This window comes from Etheostoma spectabile, chromosome 2 (genome assembly GCF_008692095.1).
Source record: "Etheostoma spectabile isolate EspeVRDwgs_2016 chromosome 2, UIUC_Espe_1.0, whole genome shotgun sequence".
Taxonomy (NCBI): Eukaryota; Metazoa; Chordata; class Actinopteri; order Perciformes; family Percidae; genus Etheostoma; species Etheostoma spectabile.
This window is the reverse complement of record NC_045734.1, coordinates 6,858,842-6,882,144: the sequence shown is the minus strand read 5'-3', so window position 1 is coordinate 6,882,144 and position 23,303 is coordinate 6,858,842. Positions and strand designations below refer to the sequence as shown.

Below are 23,303 nucleotides of genomic sequence, written 5' to 3'. Positions count from 1 at the left end.
CACACACAACATGAGGGTCTTTTATAGTAACAAACAAGTTTTCATTCTGTTCCAGTCTACAACTATGTGGCCTTAAAAGTTAAATAAATGTCTTTGACTATATAGGAGTATTAAAAGCTTTATAAGGGGATATTTCTTACAGAACTACTGTGCTAGGTTACATCATATTGTAAGGTGTTAGCTTACTGGATATTGTCCATGCAGGCTTTATAATAGTCTTATTTTATAGCTGTGATGTAATTGGGAATTGTGTTGCAGTACAACACACTTGGGTGTTAGAAGACATTATCAAGAGCACGTGTTAAACTGGGAATGCCGTGAAGAAATGAGCAACAAAATACAGTTGAATATTGTCACTGTGAGTATTTCGAGTTTGTCTTTCCTGACAGGGACGTCTGACTCTGTGAGTAATTCAGTGCCTCTTTAAAAACACAGAGGGGGCCGGCTTTAAAATAGAAGACCTGTGCTATTTATCATTACACTATATTAAAATCAATGGTTTGTGTTTCAGGTCCAACAGATCCATTGTTGAAGACATACGACAAGGAGAAGGAAAAACTTATGGTGCCGAGCTGCTCAGAGACCTGCTGAAGCTCCTGCCTGACGTAGAGGAGGTCTGTGTTTATTAATGTCTATGTGGCTTTTAGTGTTTGAATCAAAGACCAAAACTGATGATAAAACACAGTGAATGTAGATAGTAAACAATAGAGCCTGCTGAGCCTCATCTCTCTATCCCCCCCCCCCCCAACAGATCAAGAAACTTCAGGCATTTAAAGGAGACCCAGACAAGCTGACACTGGTTGATTCCTTTATGTTCCTCTTGATCCAGGTGCCTCGGTAAGTCCATTTCAATGGTGTGTACATAGTGTAGTTTCAGTCAAAGGGAAATGTGAAGTCACTAATTTGACAGTCAATGAAAGAAGAAAGGCTTTGTACTGTATCATTTTGTGAGGATAGAGTTGCATTTAGTGGGGACTTTCCAGTGAACCGCTCTCCTCATTCACACGTGTTCCTATAAAAGTGTTGTGTTTGTATCTATTCATTATTCTGGGACAAATGTACATTAACTGGCCATTTAAACTGTAATGCACCAGTGTTAGCAAAGATTGTGTAATTGCTTCTGCATTCTCTTCCCAAAGTTTTAAAATTACCCTACCTGCAAAGATTTGAGTCTCTCATATTTTTTATAGTGAGTTTGGCTAAAAGTTTTCACACTTATAAAATTAGTTTTGGTCTATTTTTTACCAAGCGTTCTTTTCTGCAACAACACTGGGTGATTACCCATTAAAGTAGGATTAGTGTAATGGAGATCACTATTGGGGGTATGGTGGAAAAGTAATACAATGACTGTATAAAACAAAATACTACGCTACTATTAAGTCAAGTAAGTTTTCTGACTCATGATTATCTGGAGGTACATCCATCTGCTCCCACAGCCACTCGGCCTAAAATAAAGTTATGTACCACCAACGATCCCTCCTATTTCCCCATCCTGAAACATTTCACTGTGAAAATAATGTTTAAGCTTCTCTGCAGAACCTCAACAAGTCCTTGAAAAATGCTCTGTCAACTCCCATTTCCATCTCATCACAACCTACAGAATGAGATTCTCCTCAGATCCCAGACTTAACCGCTCTCTGCTCCGTCCCCCGACAGGTTCGAGGTTCGGATTGAGGCCATCGTCCTCCGCGAAGAGTTCTTTCCTTCCTGTGCTGTAATGAGCCGCGAGATCGATGTCGTCCGCGTCGCCACTAAAGGTAATAACACACGGACTCTGCTGCCTACACACACACACACACACACACACACACACACACACAGTTGCATGTGCTCAGACAGGTGACCCAGATATTTGAGCAGTCTGGGGTGCTGCACAAGAAGTAGAAATGTGTCACCTAGACATGCTGATGTTGGGACAGAATGGAAAGACAAGGATGTGTCCTCATATACTGTTGATTGTCTAAATAAATAAATAATACATTATTTAAATTAGGACATTTACCATAAAATGTTGCAAAAGTTGATAGTCAGCCTTGATCTGTCTTGCTATAGAATGACGGCGACAAAAAGTTGTGCCGTTTTAAATAGCCTGCAGTAATGCTAGAGGCTCTGTGAGGCTGTACTTAGGGACTGTGGTACTTTAGCTAATTGCTAACATTAGCATGGCAACATGGCAGTTAACATATGCAGATAATGTTTACTGCGTTAGAATACTAACAAAATTAGCAGTAAACAGTACAGCTAAGGCTGATAGGAGTGCCATTCATTTTGCTGGCATTTTATTAAGGAGAGACTTTATTTAGAGTAAACAATTACAATAAATAGAGTTTTGAGAAGAGTCTTTGGTGCTTAGAACATCCTGTCCTAGGATATTACGGGGGTAGTGATGCTGTGATTAGTTCAGAATTTGCACCTGGGGACAGAGTTCCTATATGATAAAGAATGGCGGTTGAGGAAGGTCGCATCAGTTTGCACTGAAATTATATAAATAATTAACGGTAGCAGAGAGGAGAACAGGTTGTCAGCAACGATACAATTGGCTAAGAGAGATTGTGGCACAGAGTAGAGAGAGAGGCAGAGAGATTTGGGAATGAATAAGTGTATAAAAGGAGTCTTCCTCATGGAACTTTCGCTAGGCTTCATTTGGCAAACCAATGTACTGTATACCCGATGATAGGGCAATGAAAAGTTTTTTTTTTGCAACCATCATTTGTGCCTGTGTCATTTTAGCTGAGTCACACTGTCTTCCACTCTGTGGTTTATTGGATTTTTCTTAAACCCTCTTCTCCAGTGCCCTGACCTTTTCACTGCATTGCAGAGCCATCAGTTAAACACTGCATGGGACAAATGAAGTTGAACTTTTGTGACACCATTTAATTGAAACTTTCAACAGTATGTAACATTTATCCCTACTGTAAGACTAAAGGGGCAGCTGGTCTAAAATGCAAAAATACATTTCCGGTAACTTTCTATAAAGTAGGATGTCATTCTTACTGCTGAACGTTGTTCTGTGTGCTGGTGCTGGTAAATGAAAGGGAAGTAGTGTGTAATGGGCTCCTGTGATCAGCTCTGGGTTCTCTTTACTGAGGTTATATGGTTCTCATCCTATAGAGCTGATGAGCTGCGAGGAGCTTCATGCCATTCTGCATCTGGTGCTGCAGGCTGGAAACATCATGAATGCGGTGAGTGCATCACTTATGTTTACTTAATACATTAACATCACTCTCATATCTGTCAATATTTTATACATTTCCATTTCCAACTACAAAAATTCATAACAATGTTATTTTGGTGACACTGCGCTCCAAGCCTTTTCATTCCTACTAAGGACATCTTAAACAAATTTATTGGTTAATTTAAAAGACAAAAGACTAAGTCATCTTCTTAACCAGCTGGGCAATGTAGTTTTTGACAATTGTTAGTACATCTTTAGCTTAGCTTAGGAAGAAGACAGGAAACAGCTAGCATGGTTCAGCCAGCACCTCCAAAGTTCATTAATGAACACATTGTATTTTGTTTGTTTTTAATTGACACAAAAACTGCCGCCTTAAATCAACAATTTGTTGCTTCACGGAAGCTCGCTGGAATATTTCTTTCCTTTTGTGCAAAGCTTATCGTCTCCTGGTTGAAGCTTCAGATTTAAAGAAATAGCTGAACATTCTGGGAAACGCGCTTATTCACTTTCTTTGCCAGGAGTTAGATAAGAATATTGATGCAACTTTCACATCTGTACATTAATCATAAAATTAGATCTAGGAAACAGTTAGATTAAAAACATGTTGTGCTCTAGTTTATTTTGTTGAGGTGCTGGTAGGGTGATTTTTCTAACTTTAGACAGAGCCAGGCTGGTTGTTTCCCCCTGCCTCTAGTTTCTATCCTAAACTTGCTCTAGCTTTAGTGTGTACAGAAAAAACAAGCGATATTTCTAAAAATATTGACCGATTTCTTTTATAGTTCCAGGCTTAGGCTATACTTGCAGATCAGTTCATTGAGATTTGTAAATTTGGCAAAGATAGAATATCCCCAGCTTTATCTTGCAACATCTTGATATGTTTCTGTCTCTCTGTGGTTCACAGGGCGGCTATGCAGGCAACGCTGTGGGCTTCAAGCTGTCTTCCCTCCTCTCATTGGCTGACACCAAGGCCAACAAACCCGGAATGAACCTCCTGCACTTTGTTGCCCTGGTTAGTGAAGGCTTCAGTTTTAAAATGGGAGGCACGCATTACCATTAGGCGCTGTACTATTGTATGTAATCAAAACCGCAAAGTGAGCATCAGAAAAATTACCATTTCAGCTAGGCCTGCACGATTAGTCGTTATAAAATCGCGATCTGGATTCACTCGATTTAATTTTTAAATAACTTTGATTTAAAAAATAATTTCTTTTAATGACTTTGATTCTCATTTTATTTTATATGCCAACTGCATCACAAAAGCTTCTACTTTTTCTGTGAGGTTTAAACATAGACTGTAAAAAAACTGTAAAATAGGTTTTAAAGAGCTCCCAAGCTCTGCAATGCTCTCCCTTCTCTTCATTGAAGCCTCTATGTGTACAGGCTTGTGGTGATGCCCAATGTGTAATAGGTGCCAAAATAAATCCATGTTTGGTACTGCCAATTTATTTTGTTTTTTCATAGTCAAAGCAATCGTGGCAGAGATATAAAATCTAAGCAAAAAAAATAGTTGTTCATATTTTTCCCTGAATTGTTTAAGCCCTATATCAACACTTCTCTGACACAATGTCAGCATAAAATTGAAAGTTGAAAGCTTCACATGGCTTCCGTTTGTTTGTTTGGGTTCCTTATTGGATTGCATTAAGTCAAACCTCTACTTTTTTATATATAAAAAAAATACAAAAATACACATGTTTCAGTCCAATAACAAGCAGTCACTTCAGACAAAAGGAATTAGTTTTATAAACAGACTACAGGAGGGCGGTTGGAGAGGAGATGGTGACAGGAAACAGAAAAGAGCCAAGAGAGGCTGGCCAAGCACTTACATAATCAAACAGAAAGTGGTTCTTCACACTGCAGTGGTGCCACTTCATCATGTACAGCAACAAACAAATTGGATATATATTGTATGATGTGTCTCTCCACACAGGAGGCAAAGAAAAAAGACGAGAACCTGCTCAAGTTTCCTGAGAAACTTCAGGATGTCCAGAGTGCATCCAGGTAAACTTTTTAGCATTTACCACCCTAAAAAAATGTGGCATTAATTTGTCAATGCACTTGTATCCTGTCTGTGAAATTAGGAATGATAGTATCAAGCGGGCCAGATGGAATATTTTATTCCACCAAAGGTTAAGTTTCCCCAAACCCAATTTGGGTGTAGCATTAGTTAAAAAAATGTTATTTGCTGACAGTACTACTGGTCCTGCACCCATCACATTTAGAAAGAGTGAGGAAAAGTACTGTAACAGCTTCATATGCTACAATAACTCCAAACGCAGTGGCATCTGAAAACCTAGTCATAAATGAATTTTAAGTATGTAGTACTTCCATGTTTAATTTCTGTGTTCTGTAAATGCCAAAAGTGTAAACAACCATCTGATCAAACTGAGGTTTTAACATTTTCTATAGTTTTGTATTGCTGAATGGACAACAACATTCAGCCTTGTTACTCAGGCTGACATCTGACCGTAAACATCTGTTCAGTACTCTGAGAGTCATGTTTGAGAGTCCTGTTCAGAACGCAGTGTGATGCTGCTGACTGTCGAGCTCTGTCAGCTTCACAAGGTCATCTCTGTATGGAGACAGTGCAGCTCCTGCACCAGAGAGCCAAGATTACCCCTCCCTCCCTCTCTCAGGATATTGGAAAGCATTTCTCACAGCGATCCTATCTTCCACCTTTAACAAATGACTAAAATAATGCTGTCAGGTCTTGTCCCGCTCAGCAATATTATGTGGACAAAATGATTATTATGCATGCTATTACCAAAATGGTTTCTAAGCACATTTTCCTGATCTGAATCTGTCTGGTGTAATGTTTTCATGTAGAATCTCAGTGGAAAACATTGAGTTGGAGTATTCCTCCTTATTTGTTCGGATTAAGTCCCTGGAGGAGAAAGTTCAAGGAGACCAGGAGCTAATGCAGCAGCTGGAGCCCTTTCTGCAGGTGAAGCAGCAGCAGCAGTGGTTGTATAATATGTTATATACACAGACACACATACAGAACGTTGGATCCAGGCCACTGTACATTACTGGCGCTGCTGACTCAAGTGCTATAGCTAATGACACCCATTAAAGTGTAATAATAAAACATGTATGTGCCCGATGTCTCAGAGTTCAGCACAGACGCTTCAGGACCTGAAGAGACGCAGGCTGGATCTGCGCAAAGAGGGGAACGCTCTCATCGACTTCTTGTGTGAAGACAAGGACACGTTTAAACTGGACGAGTGCTTCCGCATCTTTCAAGACTTTTGCAACAAGTTTAAGAAAGCTGTCAAGGTCAGTTTTCCTGGAAGAATAATTGTAGTTTTAACAAGTGGGCCTCATTCCCTTGGGTAATAATAACCCACTAAGCAAATTGCCGAGATCTGGGAAAACATCGACGTCGCTAAAAACGGAAGTCAGACTGGTAGGAAACACAAGGAGACAATTACACAGGTTTTAAAGAAACCATGTTATACATGACGTCCATTGTCATTCGCTTAGTTGGTGTTGGGATGCGGGAACAGATTCTCCAGCTGAGGACCATAAACTTCCCTTACCCAACCCACCTAAATCAAAGCACTGTGCTGTGTGGTCTTAGGGGTGTGGATTGCATCAACAAAAACGGTCCGCTAAAATAGGAGAGCAGTTGTGCATGATACAAGACCAATGTTAAAATAAATGAGAAATTAATTATTTTTCAAGGTAATTAGATGCCTGAAATGTTAATTTCTTTCCAGTTCAATTTGTAATGATCATCATTTATTTTCTTGCCTCTAAACACTTTCTCTTTTTCTCAGGACAACGCGGACCGCGAGTTGAAGGAAGCAGCCAGACTGCGTCGTCTGCGAGAGCTGGAGGAAAAGCGCTTTGCGTGGTCGGGCGCTGATCCGAGCAGCGGATTTGGTCGCAGCAGCAGCGAGAGTGACGTGGGGATGCTCACCAAGGAAGGCCTGCTTGACTTCTTCCAGCAGAGGTCTCAGAGTCCGCAAAGCCCGATGGGACGCTCCGCCAGTGCCCGCCGCCACCGTCACACCATGACCTCCGTAGCAGACCGAGAGCTCCAAGGTTACCTGGAGCTATTTGGAGGCACTGGCAACCCCACTGACTATTCCAAGTTTAACAGCCTACCTCGGCCGGGCCGCACCGTGCAGCGCAGGTCAACCCCCTGGATCTTAGCCCAGGACGACAACCGTGAGTTGGGTTGCGACAGACAGGTGGAGTCCCCACGTGCAGAAACGGAGCCTATCAGCCCATTGGCCAGGTTTTCGTCCTCTGGGCTAAATGATAATGACCCATACAACAACAATCATTATTCATCTGTATCCGAAGGCAGCGCTCTGCCTCGTCCCTTATGTGTCTTTCAGAAGCCCGCTAATCTTCCCAACCCAACAATTACCAGCCACTTGAATGTTAGTGTGGAGAAGCACACTTTAGTTCAAGGTCCACAAGCTTTTGAGCTACCTAGTCCAAACAATAACAGTAATCTTCGGCACTTTGTCAACCAGGGGGATGTTGTGGTGACTGATTTGGAAAAGGAGAGACGCTCACCTCCTACAAATCTGGACATCCTCCTGCATAATAACATTTTAGAGAGAGGAGCAGATCCCAATGCAGCCTGGCGAGGGGAAGTAGATCATACCACACATGCTGGGCTCTCTCCTGAGACAGAGAAAGAAGAAGAGGACAACAGCACAGTTTCATCAACAACCTGTGATACCCCCCTCCCACTGGATACCTCTGTATCTAATAAGAAACCATTGTTTTATATACTAGACTGCACAGAAACTGACTGCTCTGTCACCTCGGATTACTCTGAGGTGGAAAGCTTATCTCTAATAAAAGAGGGGCTTCATTTCAGAACAACTGACTGCAAGAGATCCGATCAGGAGAGCCAGTTAGATTCAAGCTCCCTGTCTTCTAATTTGGAGTCCATGTCTCCCATGGACCAGTCCGTTTCCACCAATGAGCTTTCAGCACCAAAATCTGTGGACGCAGCATCCATGACCCCATCTGCGACCACAGACGAGTGGGACACGGAGAGCTGTGACACCGCTGAGGGGAAACAAGGGGTGGAGAAAGATGTGCAGAGAAGCAGCAGCAAAACAACGCATGCAAAGGGCAAAGCTAACAAAGTGACAAAGTGCAGCGGTGGTCGCGCTGTGCGAATGCTGAACAGCAGCGAGAGCCAGGGCATGCGGAAGGTTGTGCCCATCAGCAAGCTTACAAGGATAGGTAGCAGGAAAGGAGAGAGACCTTTAGAGCACGACGGTGGAGAGTCCCGCCGGGACCAGAGCACCCCAGCAAGAGGAAGGAGCGAGAAGACCACAAGACCTCCTCGACACTCCAGTCTGCCTCCGGATGAGTCCAAAGCTCAGAGGGGAAGTAGCCTCACAGGCGGCGCCTCCAGATTGGCACGCGAATTAGCCCCGAGAAAGGCTTCCATCAGCAAGCCGAGCGCCAAACCCCTGAGGAATATTCCCAAGCCTGCACCTGAGGAGAAGATGTGCCGCTCCACCATGAGAGCCCTGGCACAGGCCCAAGCTCAGGCTCAGGGTGGAGCTTCCTCTGAGCACAGCAGCTGTAACACACTCAGCGCAAAAAACACCTCCGATGTCCCCAGCTTTGCCCGCAACACGGTAGCTTTTACTTCTAGGTCCAGGAAGGATCTGGGCCCCCCATCTGTCCCCTCCACCCCGTCACGCAGCCCCTCGCTTCTAGGTCGACAAACCCCGGTGAAGCAGAACAGGTTGTTGCCCACAGTTCACACTAGCGAGGAGCGTCCCCAAGGGACAAACCTGCGACGGATTCAAAGTGTGAAAGCAACCAGCCGCAGCGCCTACCGAAGTGAGACCCCGCCACCCCCTGCTACACGTGAAGATGTTCGTAAGACTAGTAGCTTTTCTGAAAAGTCTGTCCAGTCTAGAGACTTAGTGATGCCCAGCAGAGGTGCTAAACCAAGCTGGAAATAAAACAAAACCTAGTGGAAACTTAACAAAGAACTTAAAGAAAGAGAGACTTTGATGTAAATTGATATTCACTCTTCTTTCCCTTCTACTGTGCATTCCTATCCTCTCATATCATGCAAAAGACAGGAATCTGAAAGATATTTTAAGCTATCTCCTCGAAGGTCCCTCTATCAGCTGATTCTGATTTAGGTTTATGAATTGCAAAGAGCAAGATGCAATGAACTGTTCCACGTGTTCCTGTTTTGTTGCTATTGTTCAAACAATTTCCCTTTTATTTTAGGGGGGGCATTAACTAAACTGACAAATGGCAAATAGGTGTTTTTACACAGGAGCCTTTTTGCCTGCTTAGCTGTCTATTTACTGTATATGCTTGTGTCTGTGATGATGTTGATGTTGAACACTACTGACTATATGATGCTGCTAAGTAGCTCCCGACAATTTGAGACTGAGTTTCAGTGTCCGTTTCATCCAGGGTTAAAATAATTGTTGTACCTACACTTGCTGCTGTTATAGTGTGTTATATTTTTTTGGTACGTCCTACTGTAGAGCATCACACCGTTTGATTTTTTTGCTTGATACCTCAGAAAGATCGCAGTGGCCTTGTACTGGCAAAAAAAGTAGAATATGTTAATTTGGTTCTGCATGATGAAGATGTAGATCTGATAAATTTAAGCTGCAATGTCACTTTTTTTTTTACAAATCCCTGGTATAAATCATATTACTACAATATATAAAGTCAAAGATTATAAGCCAGTGTATACCAACTCTGGTACCTGTTGTACCTTGTGTATGTAAGTGTCAGTAGTAAGTGAATGTGGTAGAACTCCTCCATAGTATCATGAAGTAGATGTGCACGTAGGAACCTTTTCCTGTATACTGTAGGCTAATACACGATCAACGCTAATGCTTTTGAAAGAAAAGCACTGAACGTGTCTGAAACAACACTGACATAGTCATCAGTCACATGATTGTTTTGACAGCCTGGTCTAATGTTTCTACTGTGAATGTAGTCATCTCATATGTTCTCCAGGCCTGCACCTCTTTTGATGATGTTAAATTGCAACAATAACTGGTCATAATTCAGCCTACCCCCAGTTTGTGCCTCTGTTACATTTAAGTTACAGAGCTAAGCAGCTTTTTTCCTGAAAATTCTGAAACCCAGAAGGTTGTCTAACACTGGTAACACTTACTTCTGTTTTGAAGGCACTTTCAAAATCCGTAAAGACTCTTATAACTAGTAGGGCACTTGGAGAACACAGCTTCCGCCAAGGCCACGCCTTATCTCGCAATTGTTATTGTAAGTAAATATCATTTGTGTTTCCCCTCCTTTCCAACATGTAATGTTTTCTGTCTTGGCCCATGCTGCATGCTACACCCTTCCACCCAGTTTCATGAAAATCAGGCCAGCAGCTTTCCTGAAGTCCTGCTGACAAACCGAAGCGAAAACATGATCACCTTCTTGGCCGAGGTGATCATGTGGAGGAGGAAATATTCCATCCATTGCACAATCTTGAAACATTTTAGCCAGTTGCATCTATGTTTCTAATGCAGGTAGCTGGAAAATGAAAATGTTCTTGCTCATTTTTTTGTGACAAGAATGATTTTATGGCAATGATACAATGTAACGTCAATATAGATGTAAAATAGCCGACAAAGGTTAAAACACTTGTGATTTTTGTTTCACGTTGTACAAATTGAGCATGAACATAATGTCATTTGCGGCTACCATATTTGTTTCTCAGAAAGAAATACTCTGCTGCACAATGAAAATGTTCTTGCTCATTTTTTTGTGACAAGAATGATTTTATGGCAATGATACAATGTAACGTCAATATAGATGTAAAATAGCCGACAAAGGTTAAAACACTTGTGATTTTTGTTTCACGTTGTACAAATTGAGCATGAACATAATGTCATTTGCGGCTACCATATTTGTTTCTCAGAAAGAAATACTCTGCTGCACAATAATGCAGGGTTTAATTTCTCAAGTTCTCAAGCCGAAATTGATTTGTACATCCATCCATCCATCCAGCCATCCTTCCATCTATCTTTGTCCTCTTATCTGGTATCTGGTCGCGGGGGCAGCAGCTTCAGCAGGGGACCCCAAACTTCCCTTTCCCGAGCCTGGGTCTTCCCCGAGGCCTCCTCCCAGCTGGACATGCTTGGAACACCTCCCTAGTGAGGCCCCCAGGAGGCATCCTTACCAGATGCCCAAACCACCTCAACTTCCTCCTTTCGACGAAAAGGAGCAGTGGCTCCACTCCGAGCTCCCCCATGGATGACTGTGCTTGTCACCCTATCTCTAAGGGAGACGCTAACCACCCTCCTGAAGAAACCCATTTTGGCCGCTTGTACCCTGGATCTTGTTCTTTTGTTCATGACCCAGCCTTTAAGACCATAGGTGAGGGTAGGAACAAAAACTGACCGGTAGATTGAGAGCTTTGCGGTATGATACAGGTCTGCCACTCCCTAGGCACCGTCCTAGACCTCCACGCAATGTTGAAGAGGCGTGTCAACCAAGACAGCCCCTCCACACCCAGAGCTTTCAGCATTTCTGGGCGGATCTCATCAATCCCTGGGGCTTTGCCACTGTGGAGTTGCTTTACTACCTTGACGACAATCCCCCATCATCGTCCAGCTCTGCCTCTACCATAGAAGGCATATTAGCTGGATTTAGGAGTTCCTCAAAATGCTCCTTCCACCGCCCTATTGCCTCCTTAGTTGAGGTCAACAACGTCCCATTCTTACTGTACACAGCTTGGATGGTTCCCCGCTTCCCCCTCCTGAGGTGGCGAACGGTTTTCCAGAAGCACCTTGGTGCCTACCGAAAGTCCTCCTCCATGTCTTCTCCAAACTTCTCCCACACCAGCTGCTTTCTCTTTTGTTCTTTCAATGCCCCCAGCCTCCACAGGGAGGCACGAAAAGCTCCACCGGAGGTGTTGGTTGAAAGTCTGTCGGACAGGGGCCTCCTCCAAGCGTTGCCAATTTACCTGCACTACCCGTTTGGGCTTACCAAGTCTGTCTAGAGTCCTCCCCCATCCCCTGACCCAACTCACCACCTGTGTGTCCAAAACATACAGCCTCAGATCAGATGAAACGATTATAAAATTGATCATTGACCTTCGGCCTAGGGTGCTCTGGTACCACGTACACTAATGACCATCCCTAGGTTCAACAACAGACAACCACTCTGGTTGAGATCAGGGAGGCCGTTCCTCCCAATCACGCCTCTCCAAGTATCGCCATCATTGCCCATGTGTGCGCTGAAATCCCCCAGCAGAACTATGGTGTCCCCCATTGGAGTCCCATACTGGACTCCATTCAAGGTCTCCAAGAATGCGGAGTGCTCTAAACTCTTGATTTGCTCACACCCTGGACAACTCCAAAGTACAAAAGAGCCCAACCCCTATCCAGGAGTATGTTTCCAGAACCGAGACTATGCGTAGAGGTAAGCCTCACCAGATCTAACTGGTAGTGCTCCACCTCCCGCACAAGCTCGGGATCCTTCCCCCACAGAGAGGTGACATTCCACGTCCCCAGAGCCAGCCTCTGCCGCCCGAGTCTGGTCCGTTGAGGCCCCTGACCTTCACCGCCACCCATGTGGCAGCACACCCACCCCCAGCGGTTCCTCCCACAGGTGGTGGGCCCATGGGACGGAGAGATAGGTGGCACGTAACTTTTTTTGGGCTGCGCCCGGCCGGTCTCCATGGCAAACCCGGTCACCAGGTGCTCGCTGACAAGCCCTCCATCTGGGCTTGGCTCCAGACGGGGGCCCCAGGCTTGCTCCGGGCAGGGTCACTCTATCTCTCTCTCTGTGATTCATACAGGGTTTTGAACCATTCTGTCTGGCCCCTCACCTGAGACCACTTTGCCATGAGAGACCCTACCAGAAGCACCAGGCTCCAGACAACACAGCCCTCAGGTCCATAGGGACACACAAACCTCTCCATCATAACAAGCTGATGGTTCCCCGAGATTTGTACAGTGTGAAACAAAATGAAAAATGTTTTATATGTCCATATAGCTGTTACTTTGTGTTGTTTTATATTTTCATACAAATAACTACTTTTTAAAGAGGAATTGGTTCTTATCTCCATGACTCAAATGTAATGGGAATACATGAGAGGCACAAACTGAGGCTGAATACAGCCCTGTTGACCATTTCACACCACTTGCCTTTCAAACTGCATTGTGCCATTGCCTTAATGGCAGCAACACTCACGACAGTGCATTGCCTTAAAGCTTAATGTAGCCGATCCATCACCAGTAGCAACTGCTCGATCGTAAAAAGGAGAGTAGAAACATTTCCTACATTCCATTCCACCGAGCTGAAAACAGTGACTCTGCTGGTTAGTGATAACACTTTGTACATAATGTAAAGACATAGTATTTTTCTGACTATCAATATGTTTACATAGCATTAAGAGTGAATTATGTGAGCACACAGATATTTCAAAAATGATCCAAGCATGCGTATCTTGTATTAGAGCCCTGACCTACAGTGTGTTGACATGCGGTGGGTGTCTTCCTGTTCCTTGTAATGCAAATTAAGTTGATGTACCGATGACACCAAAGGCCCAGTGTGACATGCCACTGTGTGTGTGGTCTGCATGTAGTCTAAATTTAAACCCCAGTATCAAATGACGTAATGGAGGGCTGCAACTAATGATTACTTTCCTTATTGATCAATCTGACTGACAAATACTTTCCTGGTTAATCAGTGGGTCCATAAAAAGCCCAAAAACAGTGAAAAATTCACAGAAGCCCGAGTGGACTTATTAAAAATGCTTTCTCTGTCCAAACCCAAAGATATTCATTTTTTAATTACCGATTTCATTGTCAAAATTTGCTGATTACGTTTCTGCTGATTGATTGATTAATCAATCACCTACTATATTAATGATTTTACTTTTTTTAAATGAGTAGTGAGTATGTGTCTGGGAATGCTCCAGCTCATTAATATTTTACTACCATGAAGCCTAAAATACAATCAAAACATCTTTAATTTGAGTGTGCAAATTCACCTTAGAAACGGTAGTTTAACATGATTGAGAGCTCTGGAAAAAGCTAGTAAGTAGAGCTTGAGTAAAAATTGTGAAAAACCCAAAATTTATTTTTTAAGTATATCTTACTATACATTTAAAATCATACAGATTGTTTAAAAAACAATGTCTTTAGCCTAAACAATACATTTATCGCCGTATAAAGTTTAATTGTGGAATCAACATTTATTTACATTTGGATTATTTGGACCGGGCTGTTTAAAGAAAGAACGCACCCACTTATTTCAACAGCTGTATCGATGTGATTTCTCCAACCTGGACACAATGTATAGACTATAATAAGTCTCAGTCTTCTGCGCTGTCTGTCCTCAGAGCCCTTCTTTGTATATCCCACGATGCACCCTGCTTGCACCTTTTTAACAGCCCCCCAACATTACAATGGGTGCCCTTTACATTTCATCTGACTGGCTGAGACCAGTCAGATGAATTTGAATACTTACTTGCCCTTTTTGCCACAACTTCCTTGTCACGGGATGGTTACCATAGTAACATCCCAAACATCAATTACGATTGCTAGCCTACGGCTCTTTAAAGCTGAAAGGTCATGCCGTCCGCAAAACCTTTTGTGTAGACGGTATTGTTTCAAGTCACTATTCAAAACATGACCCCAATATGTGACTTAATGTTATTTTAGAGTGAATCTTTTTTTTGTTGTTGCTTTTTTTTTATTCAATACCTACAGATATGCAGATTCTTTAGTTGTATAAATTTGTATTTCCTTCATTTATCTTTCACTAAATATTAAATGTCCCGTGTTTTGGCATTAATCTACCCCCAAGGAAGTTTTTTTGCACACTGGGAAGGAATGACTAGTGTGTGTGTTGTTTTTTTACCTTGTGATGAAAACCCTCTAATGTCTGCTGTAGTTTTCACACGTAGGTGCTCTCCCGCTCTGCTTGGTCTGAAGTCTCCCAAGGAAAGAGCAAAGACATCTCTGATCGCTGGGCCACAGGGCTGCAAATTGGGACTTTACTCTTCTGCAGTTTGTATATCTGATGATGACGTCCGAGAAATAAATAAAATTCACACGTTGCTGTGTAAACTGCAAAACTTGTTCCGGGGTTTTTCTTTATCCAGAACTTTGTCTGTGTATTTGAAATAGTTTCTGCAAGTCTTGAAGCCACAATGTAGAAACTGACTGCTAGGGGTTACTTTCTGGTTCTGCTACTTTCAATATTTGCATTCACACTATAATGACCACAAATCACAAAAAGCTAGTATTGTTTAAGATAAAATAAAACTAAATATATAACAATCAAATTACTTGAAATACAGTGTTTGACAATTTTGCCTCCAGATTGTCAACGATGTGTATGGTTTGGTTTTAAACCGGCAGATTTTATATTTGTAATACATGTTTGAGATAATATTTAAGAAAGGGAACAAGTGGGGCGTCCTCTAGCTCAGGGGTTCCCAAAACTTTCAGCCCACGACCCCCAAAGTAACGATGCAAGTGACTAGCGACCCCCCCCACTATAAACGTATGTAAACATTATATAACATTATATAATATATATATATATATATATATATATATATAAACACGCACTATAGGCGTGAAAATCAAAAGAGCTGTTCCCTTTTTATTTATTTGCTTGGTTTTATTTTAAATTTAGCCACCAGTTTTATCTTGTGTTAAAATCATGGCTAACATATGCTATTTCTAATCGTTTTTAAATTTTTATTTTATTTCTGGAAATCAACTTGCGACCCCCCCCTTTCTGGCTCGCGACCCCCCTGTGGGTCCCGACCCCCACTTTGGGAATCACTGCTCTAGGTCACCCAGTAACAGCGTGCAGCCCATGTGGGCTGAGCCCTTTGCAGCGGCCCAGGTTTGAGTCTGACCTGTGGCCCTTTTCTGTGTGTCACCCCCCCCATCTCTATCCCACCTTTCCTGTATCCACTGTCACTATCAAAGAAAGGGAATAGCCCCCAAAAAAATTGTCTTTAAAAAATTAAAAAAGGGAATAAGCATTGATCCAAACCAAACATAGGCTATACTTATTTATAGTGAAACACAAAAGTACTAAAACCTTTACATTCTGTAACAGGGGTCCTCACTGTTTTTCAAGCCAAGGACCCCTTCACTAAAAGAGAGATGGATCAGGTAGACCCAACTTCATATTTTATAAAATTAAAACTGGACTGGACTAAAGATTCTTCTTAGTGCACATAAAATACTAATGGCTACCTCAGCTACCTCACATATAAGCCAGTAAGCTTATGATGAATATGTTTGTTTTTTTCACAAATAGGCTGATTTATATTTGCCAGTAATTTGTTGGATTGATGTTAAACATTTACATAAAAAAAAATAAAAAAACTTTCCAGGGTTGCAAAGAAACTTTGTTTATTAAAGGACAATTCCGGCACAAAGTGAACCTAGGGGTTATTAACCCATGGGCACCAAGTCGACTGTTCTCTGGGATATGTTTTCATCCTAATCGAATGTGACCACTTTTAGCCCAAGCCGCTAATTAGCTTATAAAGCTAGTCGTTGGGGCACGGGTAAAGTCAAAAGACGTTGCTATTATACTACTAACAAGGCTCAAAATAGCGCCACACGTCCACAGTAGCATAATGAGGGTCCCTACATCAAACCAAAGCATTGAGAACTTTGTAAATGTACAGACAGTTTATTAAAAAGATTTACAAAGACAGTACTGTTTGGCATACAGGCAGGCGGCCATCTTGGGAAAACTGTCATGACCAGTCAAACGACCAACGCCATGTAACCAGCAACATAGCTCAAGCACGGCGTTTGATGTTTGATACACCATTAACCTCTGGGTTTATTTTACGCCGGAATTGTCCTTTAATTTTGCCCAATGATGGTCTAGCACCGAAATTTATTTTTTGCAAGTTAGACGGGAATGTACGGGAATTTTTTGGCAACTTTTGCCTTACTTATCCCCCTCCGACACACCTGTCTCACATTATAACTGTGCAAAGTATTTTTTTGTAATACAAAACTTTCAAAAACTGACTCTCTGAGGACCCTCCTGTTAAAGATCACTGGTCCATGACAAAATCATAGACTCGGTGAACCTCAGCGTCTACGCCACCAGAGTGCAGCAGAGTATCTCGTGTGTCCTCTAAATTACCCTCAGCCACTTCTTTGATTTGTTTCTAGGTTTTAAATGCTTTTGGCTGCTACATTTCAATATTTTACAACGGTGTGTCATTTTGGGTTTTTTTTGGTTACATTTTTGGATTTTAAGCTTTGAGAACAACATCGTGTCAACAACATCATGTGAAACACAGTAACCTTCAGTAAATAGAGAGAGGGGGACTTTAAAGTCACACTGAAACCAGAACAGGTAAAGCAGCATCAAAAGGTTTGATCTAGATTAAATACACTATAAATACTGCATAGTGGTCAAGAGGACCAACCTGAAGGAGATATGCAGAATAGCACCCTTTTGTTTTTACATTACTTAGACAGTAAGTCACTCTAGCCCTCTGTAGTGTATTTATGATAATGTTCATCAGCCTTCTGCTGATAACCCATTGTGTTCTACATTCAAAGGATGTCTTGATTTTGAATTTGTTTAAAAGGCCGTGTTGTTTGGGTCCAATACTATAAGCAATGGTTCTATGCTCAGATACAGTGGTGTGAAAAAGTGTTTGCCCCCTTCCTCATTTCCTGTTCCTTTGCATGTTTGTCACACTTAAGTGTTTCGGAACATCAAACCAAGTTAAACAATAGTCAAGGACAACACAAGTAAACACAAAATGCAATTTGTAAATGAAGGCGTTTATTTTTATTTTTTTAAATATATATTTTTATTGATTTTTCACAAACAAACAAACACGCCCAGCCACTACCAACATACAAAACAGGGGAAAAATTATCCACACACACAAACCGCACATCACATGTTACATCACACAATGTACATCACCGTTTACAACAAAACACATACATAAAAAAAAAAAAAAAAAAAATTCAAAATAATTTATGACTTGGTAAAGACAAAATGTGGTCTCCCACCCTGCAACAGACCAGCAAGATCACCAGGGAGGTGATCAAGAAAAGGTTGCCAAACATTATAAAACAAATTGGCATTGCCCCTCACTATGGCACTGAGGCATTCCAAAGGAAAAACCTTAAATATTTCTCTGTACCACTGTGTGACCGAGGGAGGTTTTTCCTCAATCCACTGGAACAAAACACAACGCCTTGCTAGAAGTAAGAGTTTACCCATTAACAACAGTTGCCCTGCAGATAGAGAGAGCTTCTCTAGATGTAGATTCAGAAGGAACAAGACTGGTTGAAGGCGTTTATTATTAAAGGTGAAAAAAAATCCAAACCATCATGGCCCTGTGTGAAAAAGTGATTGCCCCCTAACCCTAATAACTGGTTGGGCCACCCTTAGCAGCAACAACTGCAACCAAGCGTTTGCGATGACGTGCAATGAGGCTTTTACAGCGTCCTGGAGGAATTTTGGCCCACTCATCTTTGCAGAATTGTCCTAATTCAGTTACATTAAAGGGTTTTCGAGCATGAACGACGTTTTTAAGGTCATACCACAACATCTCAATAGGATTCAGGTCAGGACTTTGGCTAGGCCACTCCAAAGTCTTCATTTTGTTTTCTTCGCCATTCGGTGGTGACTTGCTGGTGTGTTTAGGATCATTGTCCTGCTGCAGAACCCAAGTTTGTTTCAGCTTGAGTACACGAACAGATTGTCGGACTTCTCCTTCAGTCTCTTGGTAGACCGCAGAATTCATAGTTCCTTTTATCACGGCAATCTTCCAGGTCCTGAAGCAGGAAAACAGCCCAGACCATCACACTACCACCACCATATTTACTGTTGGTATAATGTTCTTTTTATGAAATGCAGTGTTCCTTCTACGCCAGATATACTTGGACACACACCTTCCAAAGAGTTCCACTTTTGTCTCACTTCCACAAATGTTGTCCCAAATCTTGGGGATCATCAAGATGTGTTGTGGAGAAATTGAGACAGCTTTGATGTTCTTTTTGCTCAGCAGTGGTTTTTCCTTGGAACTCTGCCATGCAGGCCATTTTTGCCCAGTCTTTTCCTGATGGTGGAGGCATGACGCGGACCTTAACTGAGGCAAGTGAGGCCTGCAGTTCTTTGGACTTTGTTGTGGGGTCTCTTGGATGAGTTGTCGCTGCGCTCTTGGGTAATTTTGGGCGGGCGCCACTCCTGGAAGGTTCACCACTGTTCCATGTCTTTGCCATTTGTGGATAATGCTCTCACTGTGGTTCGCTGGATTCCCAAAGCTTTGGAAATGGCTTTATAACCCTTTCCAGACTGATAGATCTCATTACTTTTTTTTTTTTTTTTTTTGGGTCTCGGCATGATGTGTAGCTTTTAAGATCTTCTGGTGGACCTACTGTGTCAGCAGCTCCATTTAGTGATGCCTTGATGTGAACAGTGTGGCAATAATCAGGCGGGTGTGGCTAGAGAAATTGAACTCAGGTGTGGACAACCACAGTTATAGTATTTGTTTTAACGGGGGCAATCACTTTTTCACACAGGGCCATGAGGTTTGGATTTTTTTTCACCTTTAATAATACACCTTCATTTACAAATTGCATTTTGTGTTTACTTGTGTTGTCCTTGACTATTGTTAAATTGGTTTGATTGTTCCGAACCACTTAAGTGTGACAAACATGCAAAGGAACAGGAAATGAGGAAGGGGGCAAACACTTTTTCACACCACTGTATAACAGACTGTAATCATTTCAGAGACTGTGAACTACAAACTGACAAAGTATACCTCAAGAAACTACTGCTTTTATGACAAAAGCACAAAAAACCCCACTGTTTATGATGTATTATCACAAATGTAACACATTTAGATCTACTAGAAATAAATTATAACCATAAAGGACAAAATGTATGTCTGATTTGGCTTAGTACTTTACATATACAGGCCTATATGCTATGGGCTTAGCTTAAGACAAAGGACTATGTACGGTATAACATTTCTTTTCATTGGTTCACACATATACAATCGCTACAGATTCGTATGCATAAAATCAATAAAAGATGTGATGGAGAAATGCAAACAGGAAGTCTCCAATGCATAATCAAATTAAAATAGAAAGAAACTAAAATACTGAAAAGGACAGAAAGAGTAAAAAATGCCCAAAAGTAAAAAAAAATACACACAATATCAAATCAACAGACTACAAATGCAAAAGGTAAAATAATATGAGAACTACATAGGTTGTTTACAAAGGCATTCCATAGGGGTAAATAGCATGAGATGTCACAACTTGGCACGTTTATCTCGAGATCAAAGGTGCTGTAACCATGTGTGAGGGATTATGCTCCTCTCAATCCCTCCTTATCCTGCAGCTCAACCTAACACCCGAGGAGTACAATCTTTACTTTCACTCTGACACTGCGGCAGGAAGCAGCCACGGTTCTTGTTGTGGATTTTTTTTTTTTTTTTGATTGATGAAATAGCAGTTGGGGGATGTTCTGCCGCTCGGCAACTGCGTCACGAAACAGACAGCAGGGATCAGACAGCAAGCTGGACAGGAAGGAGTTCACAGCAGCAGCCTCCCTAGAGAGAGAGTGAGTCCGTTTTATGAGCCATTTTCAGTACACATTTACAACAGCTGTCGTTGCTGGGGGGGGTGAGAAATAAAAATATGTTAAAAAAGCACATCTTCTTCTGGTCAATTTCAAAATGATCCAAACCTGAATTTGCAGTCAATTGAATGTGACATCAGGCATTGACAGCCCAAACACGGAATTGTAAAATGAAAATATGCCCCCAAAAATGAGGCTGTGACCTTTGTATAGCAAAGATTTTACCATGCAATCTTGAGTCCATGTGAGTTCATAGCACCAGGTGACAGTCTACTAAGATTTGTGTTACAGTGTCCCTTTGACAACCTTACTTTCTGTCACTTTAAAAGGACACACTGTCACACCGAATCGCTCTGACCTTTAAACAAATCCACTCTTTCCACATGAAGGTAATGCCAACATGCTGGGATTTAGACTCATTCTACCACAGCTACAGGGATTATCTGTGTGAGACCACTCAGATTAGCAGCCAATCAAAATACAACACCCTCTTTTGTAGAGGACTGTCCAGACTGTACAGCAAGAAAATCATTCTAGAAAAATATGCACTTTGAAATGCTCAGGGTGTCTTTTTTTTCAACAAGAATTCAGGGAAGAAACTAATTGTCAATATTTGTCAGTGCATGGGGGAGAAAAGCTAACGTTCCCTTTTCCTTCTCTCTTCAGATCTACATGACAGGAACACGTGGTGAAAGTCACGCCACTTAACTGACCCCGCAGACGCAGCGAGAAACGAGACGAGACAGGGAGAGCAAACTGGAGGAAATGGACATGGGGTGAGACACACACTGTAGTATTTTACAGACTGCATTCATGTGCTTGCCTTTTCTGTTTGGACACTGCTTCTTGCACATTGGGTTGCAGTCGAATGTCTCTTTAGAGCTGAAAGGATTTGTCTTTTGACAGATTAGTTGCGCGACACAAGATGAATCAACTAGTTTGATAATCAAATAATCACCAAAACATGCTCGACAAATGGCGGCAAAGGAGGTAGTGCGGTGGCCCAATGGTTAGCACTGGAGGTACTGGGTTTAAACCCTGGTCGTACCGGGCCTTTTGGAGTTTGCATGTTCTCCTTGTGTCTGTGTGGATGCTAAACACTGATGGTGGCAGAGAGTAGCGGTGGGGAATCACCAGAGGTCTCACTATACGATATCATCACGATACGTATCATCGCGATACGGTATTATCTCGATACGGTATCATCACGATACGATATCATCATGATACGATATCATCACGATACGTATCATCACGATACGATATCATCATGATACGTATCATCGCGATACGGTATTATCTCGATACGGTATCATCACGATACGATATCATCATGATACGATATCATCACGATACGTATCATCACGATACGATATCATCATGATACGATATCATCACAATACAGTATCATCATGATACGATATCATCACGATACGATATCATCACGATACGGTATCATAGTGATGCGGTATCATTGCGATGCGGTATAATCATGATACGATATCATTACAATACAATATCAATACAATACGATATCATTACAACACGATATCATCACAATACGATATCATCGCGATGCGGTATCATCGCGATACGATGCCATCGCGATATGGTATCATCACAATACGATGTCATCGCGATACAGTGTCATCACAAAGTGGTATCATCACAATACTCATGTCACGATAAAATGTTATTGCGATTTTGAGCCCATTGCAGTATTCTGCAATATATTGCAATTTATTACCTTTTTTCCAACTTCAGATTTTTCCCAATTTCCAATGATCCCTCCAAAAGGAAACTTTGTCAACAATCCCAAATGGTCTCTGACAGAATTTTATCAAAGCCACAGTCAAACTCAACTCCTGCCAGTCTGAATACAACACTAAAATACAACACTGTCCATTAAGAGTGGAGTTGGCCTACTCCCCCCCCAAAAAGGGCTGAAGAGTCTGATTGGCTGTTTCTCCTGGTTACTTTACAGTCGCTTCACTTAGATGAGATGGTACATTCAACAGCAGCCTTCCCTTATAACTGTTTGACTCTATGAGCCCCCCCCCCTTCCCAATTACTATTTCCACATCAAACTTTCATTGCAATTTGGTCCTCAACATATGCTCATTTAAAACAGCGTGAATGAGACAAAAGCAGTTGGTCAATTATTCAGCAGCCGTTCACAGGCCTTTGGCTGCTAATCCCACCATGCTCGGCTGGAGTAATGGCGGCAGCAGGTGCAGGCAGCTGTGACCACAGCAGGATCATCAAATCAGGGTTAAACCTTGGTCGGAATATTCTGGTGTAGCAACCCATGTGTTGGTTTCCTTCGTTCACGCACTTGTCTTCAGAAAATCAATACTTTTTCTGTCGTTTTTGTCTTTTTTGCTTCTACATTTTTGGCACTTGTTTGAATGTTTTGGGCGCTTTTTCCTTTTTACATTTAACGTTTTTCCTTTTTACATTTAACGTTTCTTTTACTACAATGTAGTGGCTGTGGCGGCTGTGGCTCAGTGGTAGAGCGGTTGCCTGCCAATCAGAAGGTTGG

General features: G+C 42.0%; 2 protein-coding genes across 2 annotated transcripts in view; both read left to right on the top strand.

Moving 5' to 3' along the window:
• The window catches only part of fhdc1 (FH2 domain containing 1), a 31,236-nt gene extending 21,033 nt beyond the window's left edge, over positions 1–10,203 (top strand). The window contains exons 4-12 of the mRNA XM_032540408.1: positions 512–614; positions 752–837; positions 1,657–1,757; positions 3,112–3,182; positions 4,077–4,184; positions 5,103–5,173; positions 5,999–6,116; positions 6,284–6,448; positions 6,952–10,203. Of these exons, the coding sequence (XP_032396299.1) occupies positions 512–614; positions 752–837; positions 1,657–1,757; positions 3,112–3,182; positions 4,077–4,184; positions 5,103–5,173; positions 5,999–6,116; positions 6,284–6,448; positions 6,952–9,123 (2,995 nt within the window). The 3' untranslated portion in view covers positions 9,124–10,203. The remainder of the gene's footprint in view (positions 1–511; positions 615–751; positions 838–1,656; positions 1,758–3,111; positions 3,183–4,076; positions 4,185–5,102; positions 5,174–5,998; positions 6,117–6,283; positions 6,449–6,951) is intronic.
• Positions 10,204–21,432: 11,229 nt separating this feature from the next.
• Positions 21,433–23,303, top strand: part of trim2a (tripartite motif containing 2a) — a 38,115-nt gene continuing 36,244 nt past the window's right edge. The window contains exon 1 of the mRNA XM_032534939.1: positions 21,433–21,537. The gene's annotated coding sequence lies outside the window, so the exon portion shown is untranslated. The remainder of the gene's footprint in view (positions 21,538–23,303) is intronic.